The following is a 27,855-nucleotide window of genomic DNA, read 5'->3' as shown; positions in this document are numbered from 1 at the left end:
TTATTTCTAACGACTACTAAAAGGTGCCAATAATATTGTCTGGGCCATTTTAGGATTTCTGTGTGGAATAACATAAGATTTGGTAATTATTCAGCTTTTTTTGTTTTGTTACACTGCAAAGCAAAGAAATACATATGTGGACACCAAAAGATTTTTTTATTTCGTCAATTTTCTGGAAGAAACGGTGCATTATTTGAAAAAAGTGCAAGGGTGCCAATATTTTTGGCCATGACAGTGGCATTACAAAAAGTTTCATGGAGAGAAACCTAGTGTGAACCATTCAAGTTCCTCCCACAGACTTCAGAAGCAGGGAGATTTGAGAACTACATGAACTGTTGAAATCCTTTTGGTATTGGAGAAGCTGGAACCACTGCCAATTGACTGCCACAATCAAACTGTGTAAATGGTTTGTGTCAGGAGTGAAGGATAACAGTCAAAATCAATACTTTGGAGGATGAATAATGTTGGAACACATTGCCTTCTGGCTGTGCTGGCCATTCCATGATTTGAAGCCTACCGTCTTGTTCTTTTCTTCCAAGGTAGTTCTGACATCGCCTGGAGGTATGTTTTGGGTCGTTATCTTGCTGTAGGATGAACCCCTGACCAACTAGGCATAGACCAAAGGATAATGCATGGTACTGTGAAATGCTGTGATAGCCCTTTTTGGTTCAGGGTGACAGTCACTCTGTGCAAGTCACTGACTTTGGATCCAGCAAAAGAGCCCCAGATCATCACGCTTCCTCCTCCATGTTTGACAGTTGGTGTCACACACTGAGGAACCATCCTTTCGCCTACTCAATGGCGTACAAAACCCTGCGTGATGAACCAAATATTTCAAATTTTGATTAATCGGTCCAGAAGACCTTCTTCCAGTTTTCAGTAGTCCACTGTCGGTGCTTCATGGCCCAGGCAAGCCTCTTTTTCTTATTTTGCCATCTTAGCAATGGCTTTCTTACTGCCGCTCGACCTGTCAAACCTGCAGCTCGAAGTCTTCTCTTCACAGTTGAAACTGCGACTTCCTTACTTTGACCAGTGTTAAGCTGTGCTTGAAGCTGCTGTCCTGTGAGCCGCCGATCATGCAAGCTGTTGACTCTCAGAAACTTGTCTTCTGATTGTGTTGTGGCTTTGGGTCTGCCAGACCTCTTCCTGTCAGAGTTTCCTCCAGTTTCCAAGTGCCTTTTGATGGTGTAGGAAACTGTACTCACTGACACCTTGGCTTCTTTGAAATTTCTCCAAAGGAATAACCTCCACTTTTAAGAGTTATAATGGTCTGTCTGTCTTCCTTTATTAATTGTCTTTTTCTCAACATTGTGACAGCAATATACTACTTCCTACAGTACAATGTTGCCCAAATAATGCTTCAGAGGGTGCAGCAACACAGTCTGTTCCAACACTGCTTTTATACAGACAGAGGGTTTGTAACTAATCAACAAAAGTTGGGACACCTGTTGGAATTGTTTGCATCAATTTTCAAGGCTTAATTTACTTCCATTGCTGCAGAACAGCTGAAGTTGCTAACCCATTACTTGTTCCCTGAAAAGGGCCTTTTTAACAACTCTGAAATTTACATTATTTTTCAGTTTTTGGGAACCTAAACATTTTTTAACCTCGAGCAGTTGACCACTTGGCTTTGTACCATTTCAGGTTATTCACTGGACTTGAACTGCTTAGATTTCAGTCAAAACTGAAAAATGGGGGTGTTCAAAAACTTTTGACTAGTAGAGTAGATATATATATATATATATATATATATATATATATATATATATATATATATATATATTATATACATATATATATATTGTTGCAGATTCGCGCCCGCTGGCGTGCGAGCGGCCACGTAACTCGAATCGCGGAACGTCGCCCACCGGACGGACAATCCCGTCGTGACCCTCTCGGACTAACGCCGGGAACTAGTCACGGGTGGGCCTTTCGGCCTCACCACGATCGTGCCAATCGGCCCCCCGCGTGGGATAGGGTTGCTCGCCAAATTCGACCTTCCTAAGTACCCACACGGAGGGTAGACCGGGCGATCGCACCTCGCCGCAGGTCGACTTCGGACACGGGCCACTTTAAGCGACCCGTTCCATACTATCGGGATAACCGAGCGGTGTTATCGTCAACCTCGACGGTTCGATTAATTATTGGGCGTATTTAACCCATGACCAACCCTTTACGTGAAGTAAGATGGAGATTCAATAAAAGAAAAGACGAAGCGAAACGGGAAAAACAGTTCAACATAAAGCACATTTATTCCGCGCAAACGGAAAGCACACATATACAATCACAACAATTATGCACCAAAAGCAAATGTAAAAGTAACACGACAATTCTGCACAAAAAGCAAATGCAACAAAAGAGACACAATGCAGATCTACTACCGACTACCGAGCACACGGCAACACTTATACAGTTTTACTTCACAGACGGCGCCGACAACACATATACTCCAAAGCAAAAGAAAAAGGGGCCACCCTCAACGATAAGGGGGCAGACGGGCCTGGGGCCGAGACCGCGTCGAGCCTACCCGTCTGGTGATGAGCCGCAAAATGGCGGCGGCGCCCCAACTCTGCGGGCCTTGCTGGCACTGCCTGGAATGGGGTGGGAACGGGGCCCCCCTTCTCACACTATCTCAGCGCGGGGGGAAACAGGAGGGGGTTGTTGATGCTCGGGGGAATGAGGATATCTGGCTGGCTTGGGTCCCGCGACGAGCGACTCCACTGCGACCTCGGTCGCGTTACCGGCCTCCCCTCTCCGCAGCTCCCCGACTCTGACACGAGCGCAGACCTCCACAAAGATTCTTGGCTTCTCCAGTCTCTCCGGACCCCGACAGACACTCTCTCGACTGCTTTCGCCGCCGCTACAACTCTCCAACTCTTTCCTCTTCTCAACTCTTCCCAACTGCCTGACTGCTTCTTCTCAACTCTCTCCAACTGCTTCTTCTCAACTCTCTCCAACTGCCCCGATTCGCTCCGCGCTCGGTGCTTTATAGTCCGACAGGAGAAATCATATTCAGATTTTTGGATCAGGAATGGCTCGGGGGCGGAGCCACGCTCCCCATTGGACAGAGGAAAAGTGGGCGTGAATCATTCTTGATCCGCGAATCTGCATATAGCGATTATACTCCGACGCGCCTGGAGGCGGGGCCAAATCGCCCCACGCTCGCTGATAGGACGGAACAGAAGTGGGCGTGAATCATTCTTGATCCGATTTCTCGGAAAGGCTGGTGTTTTTGCACCCGCTGCTCGGTGCGCGCCCTGTACGAGTCCAGTATCGGTGCCCATAAGCGGCGCGGGAATGGCGGTGATGCGATCGTTGCGAGGGCGAGTTGTGACGGTAAAGGTCGTGGCTGTTGGCGTTGCTGTTGTTGTGAAGCGGCATTGCAGTTGGTGGTTGGTGTGTGAAAGCGGTTGTGGAGAAGGTGGATGTTGTGAAGGCGGTTCTGGAGAAGGTGGCTGTGGTTGTCGAGATGCGGTTGGTGGTGGTTGTGGTGGTAGTAATGGCGGTTGGTCCAAAATAAAGATAGTAAAAGAAAAACGGCTATCTAAAAGGGTCGCAGCCCGAATGAATGACATTTATTCCCTCTAAACAACGGGTTTGGGCTAACTACACATATACTTACAGAGATATCTCACCGATGGGACCTGAATGGTGGTTTGCGAATTTCGTCAACCACAACAATATATATATATATATATATATATATATATATATATATATATATATATATATATATATATATATATATATATATATATATATATATATTGTTGTAGAATTACCGCCCGTCGGCGTGCGAAACACCGCGTCTAACCAATAGCGGTCGATTCGCCCACCGAACGGTGGATCAATGCCAGAAACCAGCCACGGGTGTGTTTTTATGCACACCACAACCTTGTCCGCACTCTACCCACGCGCCACAGGGTCCGATCACCAAATTTTCGATTTACCTATTTATTTGCGCAGGTAGGTTACCGAGAGATGGTACCTCAACGGGACCGCTTGGAAACGAGCCGCTTAAGCAGTTCGCTTCCTTTTGGGATAAATGAGCGGGGTATTATCGCGCAGTCCCGTTGGACCCGATCACTTTACCGGCTATTTAAAAACCAACTATATTCCGAGTGCAAGATGGGGCAGTTCAATGAGGGAATGGACGCAACGAACAGGTTTACATTCACACAAGGACATTTATTATAATAAAGCACGTATGCAATTAAACAATGCAAAACACGTATGCAATTATACAAGCAACAAAAGCACGACAAAAGAATTACAACCGTCTACTTATTATGTACAGTCACTTGCACTTAACAGCAGTTCCTACTTATTAGACGGGCCCACGGACACATGTACGCACACACACACACACACACACACACACACACACACACACACACACACACACACACACACACACACACACACACACACACACACACAAGAAATGGTGGCAGAGGCCTTTAATAACGAGCTCCAGCTTGGAGGAGAGGTGAGCTGAAACCCAGAACCTATCTCGAACCTCTCCACCTCGTGTGGTCTTCAAGTTGTTCGGACCTGGGCTCCAACGAGAGCGAGCTGGATCCAATCACCGAGCCGCGATCCTTCCCGAGCTCCCGCGAATTCTCCCACACTTCTCAACACGTGCTGGTGAGACGAGGCGCCGATCCTTCCCGTCGATGTGTTGCTTCTCTGAGGAACCGCCTCCCACGCTTCTCAACACGTGCTGGTGAGACGAGGCACCGAACCTTCCCATCGATGCGTCGCTTCCCCGAAGAACCACCTGCACGAAGAGGTCGATGAGTCGCACCAAGCCGGGAACCAAAATGGAGAACAAAGAGCTCCACGAACCAAGAAGAAAAAACCACCACTCACAGCTCGAGTCGAGCGACCGGCTTAACTTCCTTCCAATCAGGGCAGCTTGAAGCAAAAAGCTCTCCCGAGCCAAGCAGAAGCCGAAGCTCACTGAACCGTCAAAGCAAAGAACCTCCAAAAAGCCTCCTCCCGAGCCAGGCCTCAGCCGAAGCTCACTGACCCAGCCGAAGCTCACTGACCCAGCCGAAGCAAAAAGCTTCCGCAGGCCTCAACCCTAACGCAAGCCAAGCAGGACCCGACGGTCTGCTGAACGACTCCCCTCAACTCCCTTCTCCAACTCTGCCCCTGAACAAAAGAAAAAGATCTCCTCTTGTCCTTCTCAGTCCCCCCCCTCCTCCACACCCGGCATGACCCGCTCAACCACGGGTGGGAGGGAGTTGTTGACATCATGAGTCACGGGCCGGCAGGGCTCTTCCTCTTCGCAGAAGAGGGGGAGGGATGTCTCCATTGTTCATTCCCTAACTATTAAATCGATCCGCAGCGCATCCAATCGATTTCTGAACATTTAAACAATGGAAGGTGAGCTATCTAGGGAACAAGCACTTATCAACATAGCTGACTAAAGGAACCTGTATGTTGTGTGCAATCGAATTCCCAAATTCGTAACAATATATATATATATATATATATATATATATATATATATATATATATATATATATATATATATATATGCAGCTCTGGAAAAAAAATAAGAGACCACTCCAAGAAAAATTAAATCAGCATCTCTACATGTATGGCAGCCATTCCATTCCAGTGTCTGTTGAATTCCAACACAGGCACACCTCATTCTACTTAGTGAGGTACTGATTAGGTGATCACCTGAACCGAAACTTATTTAACAAGGAAAAGTATAAAAACCACTGCAGTGGTCATCACTATCCTCTCGCAGTAGGACCAGCTGGTTGGCAAAAACAGTGCTAGTAGTACCTCAAAAGTAATTGGAATCAAAAAAATAACCATTGACCATGCCAAAAGAGTAGAAAAAAAAGTTTTGAGTGAGGAAAGAAGGGGTCAATTCTGGCTTTACTGGCAGAGGGATACAGTGAGCGTCACGTTGCTTCCATCCTTAAAATTTCAAAGATGGCGGTTCATAAGAACACGGTCAAGCAGCAGACATTGGGGACAACAAAGCTACAGACTGGCAGAGGGCGAAAACGACTTTCCACTGACCGGGATGACCGCCAACTCATTCGAATGTCACTCAACAACCGTAGGATGACATCAAGTGACCTACAAAAAGAATGGCAAACGGCAGCTGGGGTGAAGTGCATGGCGAGGACGGTTCGAAACAGGCTCCTTGGGGCAGGGATGAAGTCATGCAAAGCTAGAAAAAAGCCCTTCATCAATGAGAAGCAAAGAAGAGCGAGGCTGAGGTTTGCAAAAGATCATAGGGATTGGACCAGAGAGGACTGGAGTAAGGTCATCTTCTCTGATGAGTCCAATTTTCAGCTTTTCCCAACACCTGGTCCTCTAATGGTGAGACGGAGACCTGGAGAGGCGGACAAGCCACAGTGTGTCGCACCCACTGTGAAATTTGGTGGAGGATCGGTGATGATCTGGGGGTGCTGTAGCATGCTGAAATCGGGCAGATTTGTCTGTGTGAAGGACTCATGAATCAAGCCATGTGCAAGGTTGTCCTGGAAGAACACTTGCTTCCTTCTGCTCTGACAAGGTCCCCCAACTCTGAGGATTGGTTTTTCCAGCAGGACATTGCTCCATGCCACACAGCCAGGTCAATCAAGGTGTGGATGGAGGACCATCAGATCAAGACCCTGTCATGGCCAGTCCAATCTCCAGACCCGAACCCCATTGAAAACCTCTGGAATGTGATCAAGAGGAAGATGGATGGTCACAAGCCATCAAACAAAGCCGAGCTGCTTGAATTTTTTGCGCCAGGAGTGGCATAAAGTCACCCAACAGCAATGTGAAAGACTGGTGGAGAGCATGCCAAGACGCATGAAAGCTGTGATTGAAAATCAGGGTTATTCCACAAAATATTGATTTCTGAACTCTTCCTAAGTTAAAACATTAGTATTGTGTTGTTTAAAAATGGATATGAACTTGTTTTGTTTGTATTATTTGAGGTCTGAAAACACTGAATCTTTGTTGTTATTTTGACCAGTTGTCATTTTCTGCAAATAAATGCTCTAAATGACAATATTTTTATTCGGAATTTGGGGGAAATGTTGTCAGTAGTTTATAGAATAAAACAAAAATGTTCATTTTACTCAAACACATACCTCTAAATCGTAAAACCAGAAAAAGATAATTTTGCAGTGGTCTCTTAATTTTTCCAGAGCAGTATATATATAAATATAAATATACTGTATGTATATATATATATATAAATATACTGTATGTATATATATATATATATATATATATATATATATATATATATATATATATATATATATACACATATATATAAATATGAATATATATCTTCTATATATTACTAAAACTCTCATCTTGTATGTATGTATGTATGTATGTTCCCAAAATACAGCCAAAATAGTGCATGATAGCACAGAAATTTTAGGGCCACCTTCCTCACCATTCTCCTGCGGTGTGCAATATCAAGTTTCGTTAAAATCGGGCAACAAAAAAAATGATTAAAAAAATCTATTCACGATTCAGTCAAGTACTCTTTGGGATTATTTGATCAATGCAAAAACCTCAGTGGTATAGTTCGCCGGAGCTATCTTTTTTTTGTTTGTTCATTTTTTTTGAAATGTTTTTTTTTATCAACCACTGTCAACGGGAACCCAACAAGTTCACGGGTAGTCAAGTATACGAGGTGTGTTCAAAAAGTATCCAACCTTAATTTTTCGTGCGTAAACAAATTAAGCTAGGGAGGCGTGGTTTGGTGCACGTATATAGGCGATCATAATCCGTATGCGTGAATATTTTCCCGCCTGCAGAAGCTGTCAGTCGCCGACAGACCGCCGATGAGTGAGGAAGTGTAAGTGAGCGCCGTCGGATTTTCGTTTTTGACAAAATGACGGAAAAACTTGAACAACGCTACTGCATCAAATTTTGTGTAAAGCTTGGCGATTCCCAAGTGGAAACGATCCGCAAGATTCAACAGGCCTTCGGCGGTCTGTCGGCGACTGACAGCTTCTGTAGGCGGGAAAATATTCACACATACAGATTAGGATCGCCTACATAGGTGTACCAAACGACGCCTCCCTAGCTTCATTTGTTTACGCACGAAAAATTAAGGTTGGATACTTTCTGAACACACCTCGTGTATATTATATATATATATATATATATATATATATATATATATATATATATATATATATATATATATATATATATATATATATATACACACACATATAGCTCTTTCTATCCAATGAATCACTGACTGATATTAAAAATTGGTACCTTCCAGGTGACAGAGAAAGCTGAAATTTTGCATGCCGATGGACATCAAAGTCAGTACACCGGGAAAAAAAAATAATCACGAAATCGTCAACAGCCATAAGTGAAAATGAAAATGTAAATAAATGAAAAAAAAAGGAAAAATCAAATGCAGGTGAGCAACCCAAGACAATGGGGAAGCATGGTTTGTTTGTTTACACAATGTGTAAGCACACCCCACTGGTAATATATAAAGCTCTTTCTGTATGCAATAGAATATATAATTTGACTTCACATATTAGCATATTTACCGGCCAATATAAAGTAGTGATATTTCCACAAGGTGATATGTTTATTGGGACACAATGCACACCTGAAGATCATTTATGGGACATATACAATTACCATATTTTGCCATTCCAGACCACACTGTAAAATTTTTGTGATGTAAAATGCAAAGTGATCAATTTTGTATTTTTTGGCACAAGCGCGCACGCACGCACGCGCGCGCACGCACGCGCGCGCACGCACGCACGCACGCACGCACGCGCGCGCACGCACGCGCGCGCACGCACGCACGCACGCACGCACGCACGCGCGCGCACGCACGCACGCACGCACGCACGCACGCACGCACACACACACACACACACACACACACACACACACACACACACAGATTATCAATTTTCATAAAGCTGAAAGTGTTGTGCCATTATATAATCTTACATGAGATTGATATCAATGTCCACTTTATACTTCTTTTCCAGAACAACTCCTGAAGCTGATGGAAACAAAACAAGGAATGGAAGAAAATGGACAAATGCAGTGTCACTTGAATGCTTATGGTTTATTTATTTCTTATTTTGATCCTGCTGCGAAATTCATACACAGTGTATGACTTTATTATGGTCACATTTTGGAGGCAAACATTATGTATGAAGTCAAAGAGGTGGACACGAAATGAAAAAGAATTGAGAACAAGACAAAGCATTTAACAATGCAAATCGCCTTGCCACGATATATATATATATATATATATATATATATATATATATATATATATATATATATATATATATATATATATATATATATATATATATATATATATTGTGTCATGATTTTAAACCGGTCAATACGATATTGCTCTGCACACTGAGGATTATTCAGGAAATGGTAACCAATTACAGAGGCACAGGGAATACTTGTTACACGATGTACATTCTTACAAGCCCGAGTTGGTTGTCTGTTCGGTTGACTGACCCTGGTTAAAATCCTCAGTCGAGGACGCAGTTGAGCTCACCTTCGTGCAATGGAGGCCACATTCATCAGGTCAGCCAACTCTATTCTTTGTAAACAGAAAGAATTTGTTTGGTCATTTCCAAACAGTTGAACAAAGTTCTCTCAAATTCCTCAAGTGAAGTAAATGAGAAAAACTTACAAAGCACTGTAAAAGTATCGTGAAAAACTACCACCTTTATGAACCCAGCAGCTTGACTAAAACCCACTCCATTTTTATTAAAAAAAAAAAAAAAATTTTAAACATTTACTCCAACTCCAATACGACTACAAGCCTCAAAACAATTTAAAAACACTGATCACATCATGGAAGTAATATTCATAAATATTAAAAACATTCCAATCCGTGGCCAATGCAATATGAGGGTAATTAATCACCACACAAGCAAGTTTTACACATTGTCCTTCTACAGGTTAGCCTGACAGTCACTTAACCCCTCCCAGGTAAAAAAATTCATTCTTAAAATGTTTAATTATAAAACAATGAGGGAAGGGGGGAGTGGTGAGGGGTTACAGGGGTAAAGCGACTGCCAGGCCACTCTGTACAGCGATTTCAAACTTTTAATGGAACATTCACCCACACTTTTACGTCTACTTTAAGGTAAAGACTTACTTTGTCCTTAACTTGGAAATTCCATTTTACACAGATTAATCCTACTATTACCTTGGAACTGGTCACTCACTGGCTTTGACACCAAGAGAAAACTTTTATTACGGACCCCACTAAGCATCAAAAATCTGCATATATCGAACAAACAGTTTCAAATTGAGCACCTCGCCGCCATTAGAGCATTTAAATTGCATCAGATGTGGCAATAAATGGGAATTGTTGCTCCCAGCTTGTCGGCTCGATGACAGAAGATTCCATTTGCATTTTTGCCGTCCCCATCCCTACCCCGTTTGGAATCCCGTGCAGACGTGGGCAACTTGCTGGTTATTTAAATTCACTTTATTCAATGAATATTTTAAGCATTCCATTCACATATAATTATAAGCAATCATTTTAATTATCAGTCATGATTTAAGTTATTATTTATGCCATATAACACATAAATATGATGTACTTTTATTATTATTATTATTGTATTTTTATGCTTTGTAGGAAATAAATAATAATATTAACGCATTTAATCTATGAGATAGGCATTCAAAATTCAATCAGGAACAAAAGCCACAATAGTTCAAGAAACCCCATCGCTTATATCCTTCAATAGATAAGTGTCTAATTGGTAAGGTGAATGGCAGAAAAAATAAGGACAGAAAAAGGTTTCTTGTTGCTCACAAGGATGGGATTGAAATCTTGATATATTCACTCGTTGTGGTCGTGTGGGTTTCTTGGGTGCAGGACCAAGTCGGAAGGGTTTGGGCATCTCCTTTCGTGGTGGGGCACTTGGATCCCCCTCAATGGTCTTGTTCGGCTTTGGTGAGGGCCGAGGAAACTCTGACGTTGCATTTTCGACCGGAGATCGAAATTTTTGAAAACTGGGGAGAGAGTTTGTCTCAAAAGATCTGGATTCGAAGCGGCCAGAGACAGATTCCCGATGTGTGAGCTTGGGAAATTCTGGCCTGGATTCAGATTCTTTGTTAACACTAGATCCAGCAATAAATTCTGAAGAGATACGAGCCGGCTTAAATTTAGAAACAACCGGCTTCAATTGCGTTACTCTACTTCCCTGCGAGTTGCTTTCAAGCAGCTTCAGAAATTCTGCTTTGGATCCAGATTCACCATCTTGAAGAAAAGCTTTCTTCTTTGATTCCAGAACATTATATCCCGCAGTTGGCTTCTCTGTCGGTTCAGTATCTGTGTTTGAACCTGGCGTAGGGTTGAGCTTTGGGACAACTGGAGCAAAACCTTGTTGAGTAGATCTTGACATTGGCTTTAGTTTCGGAAACTCTACCTTTGATCCCTCTTGGTGAAGTTTGTGTTGTCCAAGTTTGATGTCGTTTGGTCTGGATCCTGTGTTGGGAAACTCTGTGTTTACTTTATATCGAGGAAATGAATTTGTTTCAGGTTCAGGATGGCATTGCAATTTACTTCCAACATGTTTCATGGAATCTGTGCTCGGTTTTGTAAATGGAGGGCCCATAGGGCATGGATGAACGGACTTGGAGTAACTGCTCGTTCTTATGATTTTGTGCGACTCCGGGGGAGGCGGCGAGACGTCCTCCGCTTGGTTGAAGCGAGCCATCAATGCACGTACATCCTATCGTTGGGGAAAAAAGGAAGGTGATTATTTTTTTTTCCACTTTTTTTGTCAATTACAAAATAATTAAGAAACAAACTAAAAGAAAATGGTAATCTTGCAGCACCGAGCCGAGTGCTGTCTCTCCACCCAAACACAACACACGTGTGTTTTTACCCCAACCATGAATGCAACAAGTAAATCTATGAGAGAGATTGGTAGAAGAGTCAATCATGAGAAATAATTCAAAGCAAAGGTGGGGTAGGGGGAGGGGTGGCGAGAGAATAAGGTGTTGGTTCGGGTGAGGACAATATCATGGGAAGGAAAATACATGAAATCCAGCACATGCACACATCTACCTACCTCATTCAAGCCACTTGTGCTCATTTATTTATTGCCAACTCTATGTATTTATTTAATTCATATTTTAAAATTATCAACTGCACTTTGTTCCACTTCTTTTCTTTGCAAATTATTCCACATACAACCATTACATATGCATATGTCCTGGGAAGAGTAACCATCCCAAGTGATGGGAAAAGCTAGCAAAGGTATCTGTCCCCAGGGACAGGAAAACTTTAATTTAATGTATCAATTTAAGTAATATTTCATGAACTATCCTCCAACTGGAGGAGGGAGAGAAAGAGGAGGGAGGGGATGGAGAGAAAGGGGAGGGAGGGGGGAGAGAGAGGGTGGAGGGAGAGAGAGGGTGGAGGGGAGAGAGAGAGAGGGTGGAGGGGAGAGAGAGAGAGAGAGGGTGGAGGGGAGGGAGAGAGAGAGGAGGGAGGGTAGGGAGAGAGAGGAGGGAGGGGAAGGAGAGAGAGGATGAAGAAGAGAGAGAGAGAGAGAGAGAGAGAGGGAGAGGAGGGAAAGGGGAAGGGGAAGAAGGGAGGGAAAGTGAGACGGGAGCTAAGAAGGGGGGAAGAGCAAGGAAAGGGGGGTGGGGGTGGGGAGAGAGACACCTCACCAAATGCTGATATACACTCCAGGAGGGGTGGGAAAGAGGAGGATGGGGGAGAGAGAAGGGGGAGGGGAGTTAGGAAAGGGTTTGGGAGGGGGTAATTATGAGGGAGGGGTTCTTGATTTGCATTTGGTAGTGGGACTGGTGGAGAAAGGGGAGGGGGGCAGTACAGGATTGAATGGGAAGGGAAGGCAGCGTGAAGGGGCGGGGGGGGGGGAGGGAAGGGCGATAGAATGGGCCCAAACAGCAACATTTTCTTTTTAACCACCGTGCTCTATATATAACCGGGTGGGAGCATTTAAAACCCATGCTATTTACCTGGCAAAAGCCTACCTGCATGCATGCTCGCACATGCAGCGACCTTTGCATCCCTTCTGTCGGCTCAATCCAAATCTGATTTGTACATACTACACTATGGGGAAGCAGTTTTAAATTCAAAACCTAACCTTCAGTCCTTAACATTCCCCTTAACAGAGGGGAAGGGGTGGGGGAGCAAGGGGGGAGAGAGAGATAGAGATAGAGATAGAGATAGAGATAGAGATAGAGAGAGAGAAAAGGGAGGGGGAGAGGAGGGGAGAGTGGAGGGGAGAGTGAGGAAATGGAGAGGGTGAGGAGGGGGAGAGTGGAGGGGAGAGTGAGGAAAGGGAGGGGGAGAGGAGAGGGGGGAATTCCGGCAGATGTGACGTCCAGTTTAACGTCCATCTGAGAGACGGTACACATTGTTGAATCACCCTTTATTTATAGCTGGGTTGAGATTTGAACTCAGGCGAGACAGCTTTGAGCAAGCGTGCATAAATCTCAGCTTGCCTGCCATGACAAAACAAACAAACAAACAAGGAAATCCAACACAGATGGAGGCCATTCAGCGCGTCATGCCTGCACGGACACCACACCAACCCATCCACACAAGATCCAAGGAAGAAAATGCAAAAAAAGTTTGTAATTAATGAAATAATTTTTTTGTTGTTTGTTTGTTTGTTTTTTGTGGGGTTTTCTTCTTTGAAATTGTTTTTTGTAGTTTTTGTATTTTTTTTGTTCTACTTCTCAGGGGAGGAGGCATGGGCTTGGTTAAAAACACACAACATCAACCACACAACCCCCCTTGACAAGACCCTCACCAACAGCACTCCGTACACAATCACCCATCAATACTCAAACTACCTAAAAGTCCGATCAACATCCCTATACCGCTCTATCTCCATAACTTCCAGGTACCTTTCTAATTCTAATTTAAACTTATCCGAGCTGTTTCTGCTGCCACCACCTTTCCAGGGAGACCATTCCGTGCATTAACTACTCTGAGTAAAAGTCCCCTACCTTACTACCGTCTTAACTCTCCTCTTCTTTACTCTCAGGCTATGGCCTCTGGCCCTATCACTGTCTACTCTGTTTAATAATTAATTCATCTGCACTTATTTTATCTACACCGTTCATTGTCTTAAACATCTCCATCATATCTCCTTGTAACTGCCTCCTTTCTGGTGTATAAAGCTTTGTCTCCTTCAGCTGCTCCTCATAACCGAGTCTAGCTCGGCCCAGAATCAATCTAGTAGTCCTGTGCTGAACCCTCTCGATGGCATCTATGTCCTTCCTGAGTTGTGATGACCAGAATTGCACGCATTATTCTAGATGTGGCACTCACTAAATTCCTGTACAATGTTAACACCACCTCTTTTGATTTATAAATGATCCCCCTCCGAATACAACCTAAAACCCGATTTGCTTTACCTATGTCTGGTACTGTGCTGCCTGCTTACCTCTCGTATCTATTACCACCACAAGAATCGCAGCATCTTTAACTCTGCCACTTCCAGCTCCGCTTCCTGTCTTTTTGTTAGTGCCACCGCCTCCAAACCATACAACATAGCTGGTCTCACTACCGTCTTATATACTTTCCCCTTCACTCTTGCAGCTACCCTTCTGTCACAAATCACTCCTGCAACTCTTCTCCACCCACTCCATTCTGCCTGCACTCTCTTTTTCACTTCTCTCCCACACTCTCCGTTACTTTGGACAGTTGATCCCAAGTATTTAAACCCATCCACCTTTTCCCACCTCAGCTCCTTGCAAACACACCATACCACCACCCTCCCTCTCATTTACGCACATGTACTCCATCTTAATCCTACTGACTATCATTCCCCTTCTCTCCAGTGCGTACCTCCACCTCTCGAGGATCGCCTCAGCCTGCTCCCGACTCTCTCTACAGATCATGATGTCATCCGCGAACATCATAGTCCATGGAGACTCCAGTCTGATCTCGTCTGTCAACCTGTCCATCACCATTGCAAACAGGAAAAGGCTCAGAGTCGATCCTTGGTGCAATCCCATTTTTACCTTAAACCGGTCCGTCATTCCTACCGCACACCTCACCGCTGTCACACTGTCCTCATACATATCCTGCACGATCCTCACATACTTCTCCACCACTCCCGACTTCCTCATACAATACCACAACTCCTCTCTTGGCACCCTATCATAAGCTTTCTCTAAATCCACAAACACACAATGTAACTCCTTCTGGCCTTCCCTATACTTCTCCATCAACATTCTCAAAGCAAACATCACATCAGTGGTGCTCTTTCCTGGCATAAACCCATATTGCTGCTCACAGATCGTCACCTCTCCTCTCAACCGAGCTTCCACTACTCTTTCCCACAACTTCATGGTGTGGCTTAACAACTTTAACCCTCTTTAATTTCCACAACTCTGCACATCACCCTTATTCTTGAAAATCGGAACCAGCACACTTAATCTCCACTCCTCCGGCATCCTCTCACTTTCCAAGACTTTATTAAACAATCTGGTTAACAACCCCACTGCCATCTCTCCTAAGCACTTCCATGCCTCCACTGGTATACCATCTGGGCCAACCGCCTTTCCACTTTTCATCCTCTTCATAGCAGTCCTCACTTCATCCTTACTGATCCACCCCACTTCCTGATTCACTATCTCCACCTCTTCCAACCTTCTCTCTTTCATTTTCTTCATTCATCAGCTCCTCAAAGTACTCCATCCACCTTCTCAACACACTCTCCTCGCTCGTCAGCACATTCCCATTTGCGTCCTTTATCACCCTAACCTGCAGCACATCCTTCCCTGCTCGGTCCCTCTGTCTTGCCAATCGGTATAATTCCTTTTCCTTTGTATCCAACTTCTCATACAGCTCGTCATATGCCTTTTTCTTAGCCTTTCGTCCCCACTCCTTGTACTCCTGCCTACTTTCTTCATCTCTCTGACTATCCCACTTCTTTTTCGCCAACCCCTTCTTCCTTATACTTTCCTGTACTTCCTCGTTCCACCACCAAGTCTCCTTATCTTCATTCCTCTGTCCAGATGTCACACCAAGTACCTTCCAAGCTATCTCCCTCACAACTTCTGCTGGAGTTGCCCAATCATCCCACCCATCTTTAACACCATTCAACACCTGTCTCGCCTCCTCCCAAAATTCCACGCAACAGTCTTTCTCCTTCAGCTGCCACCATCTGGTCCTTGGTTCAGCCCTCACTCTCTTCCTCAACCTCACCTCCAAAATCATCCTACAGACCACCAATCGATGCTGTCGAGCTACACTCTCCCCTGCCACCACCTTACAGTCTCTAATCTCTTTCAGGTTGCATCTCCTGCTTAAGATGTAATCCACCTGCGTGCACGTTCCTACACTCTTGTATGTCACCCTGTGTTCCTCCTACTTCTTGAAATACGTGTTTACCACTGCCATTTCCATTCTTTTTGCAAACTCGACCACTATTTGCCCTTCCACATTTCTCTTGTTGAGACCGTACCTACCAATCACCTCCTCATCCTCTTTATTTCCTTCCCCAACATGCGCATTGAAATCTGCTCCAATCACCACTCTTTCATCCTTGGATACACTCTCCACCACTTCATCCAACTCACTCCAGAAATCTTCTTTATACTCCATCTCACACCCCATATGCGGGGCATATGCACTGATGACATTCATCATCACCCCCTTCAATTTCCAACTTCACACTCATCTCTCAGTCAGACACTCTCCTCACCTCCAATACCCTCTTGACATAATCTTCCTTCAGGATTACCCCAACACCATTCCTCCTCCCATCCACACCATGGTAGAACAGTTTGAAACCACCTCCAATGCTCCTCGCCTTACTCCCCATCCACTTGGTCTCTTGTACACACAGTATGTCTACCTTTCTTCTCTCCATCATATCAGCCAACTCTCGCCCTTTGCCAGTCATCGTCCTAACATTCAGAGTTCCAACTCTCACCTGCACATTTCTACCCTTCACCCTCTCCCACTGCCTCCGGACTCGCCTTCCCTGTCTCCTTCTCCTTCGCCCAGCAGTAGCACAATTTCCACCGGTACCCTGCTGACCACCGGTACCCTGCTGACCACCGGTACCGGTGGCGGTCGTTGGTAACCCGGGCCTCGACCAATCCGGTATGGAAATTCGTTTTGTTATCCGCATCATGATTTGGCATAGGTTTTTACGCCGGATGCCCTTCCTGACGCAACCCTGGTTGCCTCTTACGACACACAGGGATATGGTACACCTATTCGAACCGGGGCATACACTGGGCCCAGTACAACTGGTACTCATTTCGCCGAACTCGGAAGGATGGCAGGCTGAGTCAACCCCCTGGTATATTATATATATATATATATATATATATATATATATATATATACATATATATATATATATATATATATATATATATATATATATATATATATATATACATATATATATATATATATATACTGGGTATACTGGGCCGGTGCATACCCCGGTTAAAATAGGTATACCATATCCCTGTGTCGTAAGAGGCGACCAGGGTTGCGTCAGGAAGGGCATCCAGCATAAAACATGTGCCAAATCACTATGCGGATCATATGGATGATCCGCTGTGGCGACCCCTAACGGGAGTAGCCGAAAGAAGCAAATATTTATATACACATATACATACATACATATTGTTACGGCTGTGGAAATTCACATTACACCATGAAGGGCCCGTAGGTGAGATATCTCTAAGTACATGTGTAGTTAGCCCCAAACCCGTTGTATAGAGGGAATTTATGTGATTCATTCGGGCTGCGACGCTTTGAGATAACCGTTTTTCTGTTCTATCTTTATTTTGAACCAACCACGTCTCAACCGCCATCACACAACAACCACCTTAACCACCACGCCAGCCATCGTCACCAACTACAACCACGCTCAACCCTCAGACAACAACAACAACGCCAACAGCCACGACCTTTCCTTCACAACTCAATCCCGCAAACATCGCATCACCATCATTCCCAAACGGCACCATAACCATCAAACCACCACCGAAAACCCTCCACCACCCTCACCTCTCTCCTTCTACGGCCATTCCCGCACCACCTGTGAACACTGAGCGTCGGGCTGTCTTGGGCTCGTTCAGCGATACGCACCGAGCCGCGAGCACAAATGGCGGCCTTTCTGAGAAAAATTTGGATCACAAACGCTACACGCCCACTTCTAATCCGTCCAATTAGGAAGCGCGGGGCGACTTGGCCCCGCCTCCAGACGCGTCTGTGTGAAATCGATATCTGTAAATTCTCGGATCAGGGGAGATTCACGCCCCGTTTCCTTCAACCAATGGGCGAGCGTGGCTCCGCCCCCGAGGTCATCCTGATCCAGATATTTGCATATTGTTTTCTCCTGCCGACCGATAAAATGGCGAGCGCAAGGCGGGGAGGGTGAGTTTTTTTGGTCGGAGAGCAGAGTCGAGTCGGGGGGCGAAGTCATCGGTGAGGCAAGAAGAGTTGCGTGAAGAGGCAAAGGAGCTCGGGTCAGAGGCGAGAAGGACGGCGGTCGGCGACGAGGTCGCGGTGTGAGATCGCTCGTCGTGGGACCCAAGCCAGCCAGCCATTCTCCCTCCCCCAGGGCATCAACAATTCCCCCTTTCCCCCGCGCTGAGATAGTGCAACAAGGGGGCCCCGTTCCCACCCCACTCCAAACGTCATGCCAACGAAACCCGCCAAGGAGCACGGAGTCGGGGCACAGCCACGCGGCCACATCTGTGGCACGTCCGCCAATGCATCACGAGGACGCGGGTAGGACCCCCCCCCCCCGGTCTCGCGGGCCTGGCCGCTCCTTCAGGTCATGCGCGCATATTGGCCTACAGGCCCGTCTGCCCCCTTGTCTATGAGGGTGGCTTCTTTCTTTGCTTTTGAGTAAATGTGTGTTGGCGCCGTCTGTAAAGTAGAACTGTATTCGTGTTGCCGTGTGCGCGCGTAGTCGGGAGTAACTCTGCGTCGTCGTTGCTTTTCTTGTTTGGGTTGCTATATGTGCATTTTGACTATGGCTGTATATGTGTGCTTTCCGTGTGCTGGGAAATAAATGTGCTTTGTGTGAACCGTTTTCCCGTTTCGCTTCGTCTTTTCTTTATTGACCCTCCACCCTGCTTCACGTAAAGGGTTCGTAGCGGGCTTAATACGCCCGGTAATTAATCGCAACCGTCGAGGCCGACGATAACACCGCTCGGTTATCACTGTAGCAGTGAACGGACCGCTTAAGTGGTTCGTGTCCAGAGTCTACCTGCGGCGAGGTACGATCGCCCGGTTTACCATCCGCGTGGGTTCTTCGGTCAGTCGAGTTTGGCGAACAACCCTATCCTACGCGGGTGGCCGATTGGCACGATTGTGGTGAGGTCGAAAGGCCCACCCGTGACTGGCTCCTGGCAATAGTTCCCAGAGGGTCACGACTGAATTGTCCGTCCGGTGGGCGACGCGGTCGCGATTCGAGTGACGCGGCCGTCCGCACGCCGGCGGGCGAGAATTCGCAACAATATATATATATATATATACAGATATATATATATATATATATATATATATATATATATATATATATATATATATATATATATATATATACAGATATACATTCAGTGTCCCAACGGGACTTGAACTCAGGACCTTTTAGGTCCCAAGCCACTGCCCTTACCACTGTGCCAACACCAGGCTCGAGGTATAATATACATATGCATGTTAATTTAGGCTTGGAGTTTCATTATTTTTTCACATTTTCGTGTTTTCTTTTTCCGCCAGACAGCATTGACATCTTCACCATTGAGAAAGGGAAACTTCTTCTCTACCCTGACAACTTGTCAATAATTGAAGTTGCCAAGACCTACAAGATGCTGAAAGCAGAGCTGCAGACCCTGAAATCTCTCACTGCAGAAGATGTTATAGTAAAGGCAGCCCTTCATGTGAGAAACAGACGTCAGAAAGCAAGATTTTTCCCAGGCCTGGCCACCAATGGTAGTGAAAGCAGAGGAGAGCGGCCATGCATCCTAAGGAGTTCAACGGCTTGTAAGCTCATTTGATCACGACTTGAAAGACACTATCACTCTTAGCAAGACAAAGCCACCCAAACACATCATTCTGCCATTTGCAGTCAAGTCACTGACTGGGAATGTAGAGCTCATACAGATCCTCAACCAACTTAGTCACAGTGTATCCTACTCCTACCATCCCGCTCCCAGAAAGAAGAGATTGACACAGCCTTGTGCCTGCAGAAGCTCTCGGTGTCAAAAGATGATCTCGCCCTTCCAGCAAACACCCATCCTGGAGTTTTCATTACCCTAGTCTGGGACAACATTGGCTGACTTGAGGAGTCACTGCTCGTTCCAGATTCAGAAGACCAGCAGTGGTGAGAAGACATCCCACCAAGTCAATGGAATTGCTATCCAAGGCAGTTGATGTGCAGCCAGCTAAAACCTTGCCTCCTGTTGACAAGACAAAGAGGAGAAGCATCAGTATTTCACCACTGATGCTGCCCATATACAATGTTGGGCAAAGAGAGGGGCCACCCCAAACTGAAGGCATAGACATAGACTCTGCCATTCTCCTGCCTGTGAGATGGAAGAACCTCATCTGGGTTATGGTCCGTATGTCAGAGGAAAAAGACCAATCAATCAGCAGCTGGACTGGCTTCAATATCCTAACATGAGGTGATGTCACAGTCCTTCATACAACATTGACGATCTACCCACAATCAATGCTCCTGCGACACAAATGTTGAATCACTCACTCGCCATAATGCAATGTTTCGAGCTGTCCAAGATTGTATGTGTCTTTGACCAGGCACTCACTGTACATAAAGGTTGCCGAGATAATATAGAAACATTCTGAGAAATAAATGTCTCCTCGGGGTGGGTACATTAAACAGCTGATTACCACGACTAAGCTACCTCTCAGCATTGATTACACTGGGCTGCATTTGAAATATTTTTTTCAGAGGTCGAGCTTTTCTTAACGGTTCTCATGTTTTTTGCATGCTGAATTTAGAAATGTATCTAATGTCGCTCAATCAGGTCAAGTTTTTACGCTATATCAATTTTAAGGAAAAAAAAATCCAAATTTGTTTTTTTTAATTAGCATTTTTAAAATTATTATTACATTATTACACCAACATGTAATAGGATCTTTTTTTTGTTTACCTGCGAGAGGAAGTATCCAGCGATGTGACACGGAACAGTCTTTCCCTCTTTAATTACTTCTTTCTTTCCTCCGATGGTAAACCTTTCGCTAATTCACATGTAACTTTGGTAACTAATGTTTTTTTTTTTTTTAACAATTCATGGACGGTGGAGTAGTACCCACTTCTTCAAAGCATCCTAGGTCACATTTTCTCATTTATTGACAAAACCGACGTTTCTTAATCACCAACGATCAACAAAATTGTGAAAACCACAGGTTGGAAAACACAAAAGCACAACCAACTTGGATTTTTGTTCAAAAGATCTTCAAAAAGAGAGAGTGGTCTTTATAAGGGACTAACACGGGTTCCATGCGCTCCTGATATATTACATTTCCTCCTGAAGGTGAGGAGTGGACTTGGTGTTTTCGAAGCCACATGGGCCTACAATGGACTATGAAACCCACATATGTTACTGGTCAAGTACTCGTCCACTGCTTTAATCAGTCCAGGTAACGTTGAGTGAGCAGTACGCCCGTACTATGATTGTCATATTCATATGCAGCACTCATGTTTCTCTGAACAATATTTTATGTTATACAAGGAAATCGAACAAAGGTGGAGGCCATTCAGCCCATCATGCCTGCACGAACACTGCACTAATCCATCCACATGAGATCCAAGGAAGAAAAAGCAAATTTTAAAAATGGATTAATTAAAAAAAATTATTTCTTCAAGTTTTTGCAGTTTTTGTATTATTTTATTTTTATTCTTCCCCTCAGGGGAGGGGGGCATGGGCTTGGAAAGAAACACACATAATCAACCACACAACACCCCTTGACGAGACCCCCACCAACAGCACTCCGTCCGTACACACGCACACGATCACCCATCAATTCTCAAACTATGTAAATGCCCGATCAACGTCCCTATACCCCTTTATCTCCATAACTTCCAGGGACCTATCTAATTCTAATTTAAACTTATCCGAGCTGTTTCTGCTGCCACTACCTTTCCAGGGAGACCATTCCATGTATGAACTACTCTCTGAGTGAAAGTCCCCTTCCTTGCTACCATCTTTACTCTCAGGCTATGGCCCCTGGTCCTATCACTGTCTACTCTGTTTAATAATTAATTCATCTGCACTTATTTTATCTTTACCTTTCATTACCTTCAACATCTCTATCATATCTCCTCGTAACCACCTCCTTTCTAGTGCATAAAGCCCTGTCTCCTTCAGCCCCTCCTCATAGCTGAGTCCAGCTAGGCCCAGAATCAATCTCGTAGCCCTACGCTGAACCTTCTCTATGGCATCTATCTCCTTCCGGAACTGTGGTGACCAAAACCACACACAATATTCTCGATGTGGCCCTCACTAAATTCCTGAACAATGCTAACACCACCAATTTTGATGTAGAATTGATTCCACTCCGAATACACCTCAAACCATATTTGCTTTACCAAGAGCTGCCTGACACTGTGCTACCTGCTTACCTCCCGTATCTATTACCACTCCAGATCCTTCTCCTGTGTGACACGCTCCAAAATTACCCCTTGCATCCTGTAATCTCTATTTTCCTTGTTCTTTCCCATCCCCAACACCTTACACTTGCTCAAGTTAAATTACATCTGCCAATCTTTTGACGAATCTATGCAAGCATCAATACTCTCCTGTATCTGATCACCACCTGCTCTGCTATCCACCTCACCTCCAAGCTTTGTGTCATCTGCAAATTTGGAAAGCTTACTCTTTACCCCATTATCCAAATCGTTGATGTAAATAATGAATAGTCATGATCCGAGTACTGATCCCCGAGGTACCCCACTATTTACATCCTCCCAGTAAGACATCCTCCCACTCACAGCTACTCTTTGATTCCCACCACTAAGCCAGTTTGCAATCCAATTAGCTACCTGACCTAAGGGTGGTGTTGGCTTTGTGGTTAGGGTGGTGGCTTGGGATCCTAAGGTCCTGAGTTCAAGCCCCATTGGGCCGCTGAATTAATACACCAGGAGGATGACTCAGCCTATCATCCTTCCCGAGGTCGGCAAAATGAGTACCAGTGCACTGGTAAGGGAGACACTGCATCAGCGGCATAGCCACGTCCCAACCAATGATGCAACACACAGAGAGAGAGAGAGAGAGAGAGAGAGAGAGAGAGAGAGAGAGAGAGAGAGAGAGATACAGAGAGAGAGAGAGAGAGATACAGAGAGAGAGAGAGAGAGATACAGAGAGAGAGAGAGAGAGAGATACAGAGAGAGAGAGAGAGAGATACAGAGAGAGAGATAGAGAGAGAGAGAGATACAGAGAGAGAGAGAGATACAGAGAGAGAGAGAGAGAGAGAGAGATACAGAGAGAGAGATACAGAGAGAGAGAGAGAGAGAGAGAGAGAGAGAGAGAGAGAGATACAGAGAGAGAGATACAGAGAGAGAGAGAGAGAGAGAGAGATACAGAGAGAGAGAGAGAGAGAGAGATACACAGAGAGAGAGAGAGAGAGAGAGAGAGAGAGATACACAGAGAGAGAGAGAGAGAGACACAGAGAGAGAGAGAGAGAGAGATACAGAGAGAGAGAGAGAGAGAGAGAGAGAGAGAGATACAGAGAGAGAGAGAGAGAGAGATACAGAGAGAGAGAGAGATAGAGATACAGAGAGAGAGAGAGAGATATATACAGAGAGAGAGAGAGAGAGAGAGATACAGAAAGAGATAGAGAGAGAGATATATACAGAGAGAGAGAGAGAGATATATACAGAGAGAGAGAGAGAGAGAGAGAGAGAGATATATACAGAGAGAGAGAGAGAGATACAGAGAGAGAGAGAAAGATACAGAGAGAGAGAGAGAGAGATACAGACATACAGAGATACAGAGAGAGAGAGATACAGAGATACAGAGATACAGAGATACAGAGATACAGAGATACAGAGATACAGAGATACAGAGATACAGAGATACAGAGATACAGAGATACAGAGATACAGAGAGAGAGAGAGAGAGAGAGAGAGAGAGAGAGAGAGAGAGAGAGAGAGAGAGAGAGAGAGAGAGAGAGAGAGAGAGAGAGAGAGAGAGAGATACCGATACCTGACCAGTCACTCCACAAGTCCTCACTTTGGCTGACAACCTCCAATGTGGTACCTTATCAAATGCCTTCTTAAAATCTAGATATACTATGTCCACTGCCTTTCCCTCATCCACCCAATCAGACACTGCTTCATAGAACTCCAAAAGATTTGTTCAACAGGAACTACCTTTGGTAAACCCTTGCTGACTACCTTTAATTAGTTTGTATTTGTTTAAATGGTTCCTCATTTGTTTAAATGGATAATGGCCTTATCTACTCATAGATTACCAAGCTGTTCCTTTACTTCCTCCACTCCAACCTGGATCTTCTGTAAAAGCCCTTCCTCACCTCCTCGATAGATACTCTCAGCTATTGACAATCCTCCTGACTGTTCTTTTGTAAAAGTTGAAGAAAAATACCTGTTTAATAAGCCTGCCATCTCACTTTCATCAATAACCACTCCCCCGGTGCTATTCCTCAATGGGCCCACACTGGTCCTCACCTGTTCTTTCCCCCTGATATACTTAAAGAAAGCCTTGTTATTATGTTTAATATTCTTAGCCATGTCCTTCTCATGCTCTCTTTTGCTTGCCGAGATATTTTCTTAACTTGCCTCTGTTTACTCCGATAGTGAGATAAATCCAACTCCAGTCCTGATATTTTAAACCCAATAAATACCTTCTGTTTCTCCTTAATAGCGTTCCTTATCTCACTACTCAACCACCCTGGCCTCTTTCTGCTTCTGGTTTTACACCTGATTGGAATGTACTTAAACTGCACTCTACACATTTGGTCCTTAAAGTATTCCCATTTCTCTGATGCTGATTGTCCTGTTGTTAGAGTCTCCCAATCTACATCACTCAACTCTCTCCTCATACCCTCAAAGTTTGACTTCCTGAAATCTAATAGCCTTACCCTACTATACTGAACTCTAAACCTTAACAGAATCTTTGCACACACAATGTTATGGTCACTTGCTCCTAAATGCTCCCCTACCTCCACCTCCTCCATCATATTGGGATCATTACTTAAAAGGTCTAACACAGCACTCCCCCTCGTGGGCTTATCTACAAACTGGGCTACAACACAATCCTGGACAAAAACCAGGAAATCCTCATCCGCTCTGTCCTTTCCCTCTTCCTGGACCCAACCTATCCCTGGTAAGTTAAAATCCCCCATAATCAATACTCTTCCCTTGCCACATGACCTTTGAATTCTTAATGTACTCCTTCTTCCTCCTCTTCCTTCACACCCGGAGCCTTATAAAAGCATCCGACCAGTATCTTACTGTTTTTACAATCTCTAATCTCTACCCACACAGAATCCTCAACATTTATTCCTTCCTTAATGTCACTACTTTCTCTTGATGCAATGCTGTCCTTTACCCAGATTGCTACTCCTACTCCTACTCTAGCCTTCTAATCCTGTCCTCCAGTTACTCTCCTCCTTAAACCACGTCTCACTCACTGAAAGTGTATCGTAATCCTCGTTATCCAATTTGGCTTCAAGCTCTTCCATCTTATTATTTAAACTTCTGGCATTGGTATAGAATATGTTTAACTTTTCCCTTCTTTAAATTTTATTTTCTTGCCTGGCCTTACTCATCCCAATTACTTCATCCGTTCCTTCCTTAATACCTTCTCCACCCTCTGCCGACCTAAAAAAGCCTGAATGACACCTCAACCTGAATTGAATGACACCTGAATTTAAGTCACACCTCAACGTTAACACTTATCAGGATGTATTTTGATAGCCAGTTGTAAACAATATCATCACATTCATCACACTGAGCAAAGTCCGTGCAATGAGGAAATCGGCATTGTAACCTGTGTGTCCTCAGGTTAATCTCGACAAAAGCAGACATCCTTTAGCTTCTGACATTGATGAAGATTATCCTTGAACTTTCAAACAATGTGAGGACTTCTGAGCTATAAGGCACTATGTAATAGGCTACATTGAGCTTCACTTTTAAGTTGAATGAACATACAACTGAGGTCATAAACATCCCAAAAATGGAAGAAGCACATGAACTTTGACTGACCAAAAGAGTCCTTTTGTTCTATAGATATATTCACTTACCGACATGGTGGAAAAAAATTCAGCTGCTTTGTTCAGCTGCTGTTGAGGAACTAAATAAATACTTCTGCTTTCTCAACAAAAGTCAGAAGAGCCGTGGTTAGAAGCGGAACTGGGACAACATTGCGTGGGTCTGGCAGTGTGTGGCTCGTGGAACGCCTTCATAGTAGCTTGAAGGTTTTATACTTGTATACAAGTGAATGAGATAGGGTTGTTGGTTAAAGACTCCATCGTCTAAGAATGTGGAATCATTCAAGAGCAATTACAAGCATGCCGTATACACTGCAGATGATAGTGTAGAGCTAAACATCTGGCAAGGAGAACAGGAGGAAACAGTGGGTAGGTCATGTGAAAAAGAATGTCAGAATAATTATTTTAGGTGAACCTCTCAAGCAGGCAGTTCATGCCAGGTAGCAAAGGAAATACTTTTAGGAAAGTGCTTGTGTTGGAAAAAAAAATGGATGAAAAAAAAGGGGGAGAAATAAATAAATTGATAAATATAATTTTACTTTTCTAACTACCAAAAACACTTCAATAGGGGCAAAACAAATGTTAAAATAATTCCCATTAACTCCGTGCTGCTTAAACTACTCAAAATCCAGGCTTACTTCAAACCTCCACTTTTTTGTTCCTCTTTTCTCTCAATTGTGGAACTGCCTTCCTGAAGTTGTTCAACCGCACTCTTCCCTCCAGGGCTTCAAAGCATGCGGTGTACCTCCATGTCACATCCTCCATCCGTAGCTACAATCTTTTCTCCCACAATTTACCCTATCAAGCCCAACCATTGGAGCTTACCGTTTACTCCCATCTTTTTGTCTGTCTCTCTTCATTCATTTCCTTGCTCATTTGGTCCAACTATGGCCCCATTGTTCGTGCATTGCCATTTTGCCCTCCCTCACCTTACTCTTGCATGATTCTATATTTTTAAAAAAGTTATACATAAAAATGCATTTCAGGATACCAGACCCACTGATATATAATCTCCATGATCCATGCTTACCATGAAATCGTTAGCGGTGACGTCACCTTTGTTGACCAGAAATCCGGGCCACATGCACCTGTTTACATTTGGGGAAAAAAAATAGAAGTTGATGGGAGGGTATGAGAGAAATATTGAGCTGTTTATGACAAAAGACAGAAGAGGTAGAAGTAGATTTATTGATGCGGTAGGATCCAGCTTGAAGATACATAAAAAGTAAGACAGAAATAAGATGAGACTGGGATTATTTTTTTTCATTCAAAAGGTCGTGAGTATGTGGACCAGAACGAATAAGGAAAGGAAAGTCAACAGACTGAAAATCTGCCAGAACTTAAAATCATTGATTTAAGGTTCTGCACCTGCAAAGATAAAGATTGCCATTTTTCCATGCAAACAGAAGAGAGTTATTGATGATTGCAGTGAAATGAAGCTCTTGGGGTTTAATTAATCAAAGTTGGTAGCAAGTATCCTCAGGGAGTTACCGAAACAATTCCTCCATTTAGAAAGATGAAAATGAGATTTGAAGTGCTTCTTGTTGAAGGTACGTTTCCTTTGAACCTTCTACCTCAACTAAGGCAACCCTCTTACTTGCAGGTTACTGCGT

General features: G+C 44.2%; 1 protein-coding gene across 9 annotated transcripts in view; it reads right to left on the bottom strand.

Moving 5' to 3' along the window:
• The window catches only part of LOC147027035 (uncharacterized), a 97,353-nt gene that overhangs the window by 41,333 nt on the left and 28,165 nt on the right, over positions 1-27,855 (bottom strand). For 6 of the 9 annotated variants that reach the window (XM_085883123.1, XM_085883124.1, XM_085883117.1 and 3 more), the window contains exons 2-3: positions 10,832-11,753; positions 8,977-9,031 (exon numbers count right to left, since the gene is read on the bottom strand). In XM_085883123.1, coding sequence (XP_085739249.1) covers positions 8,977-9,031; positions 10,832-11,738 — 962 coding nt within the window. In that variant the 5' untranslated portion in view covers positions 11,739-11,753. Of the gene's footprint in view, positions 1-8,976; positions 9,032-10,831; positions 11,754-26,275; positions 26,398-27,272; positions 27,331-27,855 lie in introns of those variants that run through there. The other 3 variants (XM_085883118.1, XM_085883119.1, XM_085883122.1) reach the window with 2 other exon arrangements.

Source organism: Eptatretus burgeri, chromosome 5 (assembly GCF_056783735.1).
Source record: "Eptatretus burgeri isolate ZD-2024b chromosome 5, Ebu_testis_v1, whole genome shotgun sequence".
In the NCBI taxonomy this organism is placed as follows: Eukaryota; Metazoa; Chordata; class Myxini; order Myxiniformes; family Myxinidae; genus Eptatretus; species Eptatretus burgeri.
The sequence above is the reverse complement of the archived record's forward strand: the minus strand, read 5'-3'. Positions and strand labels throughout refer to the sequence as shown.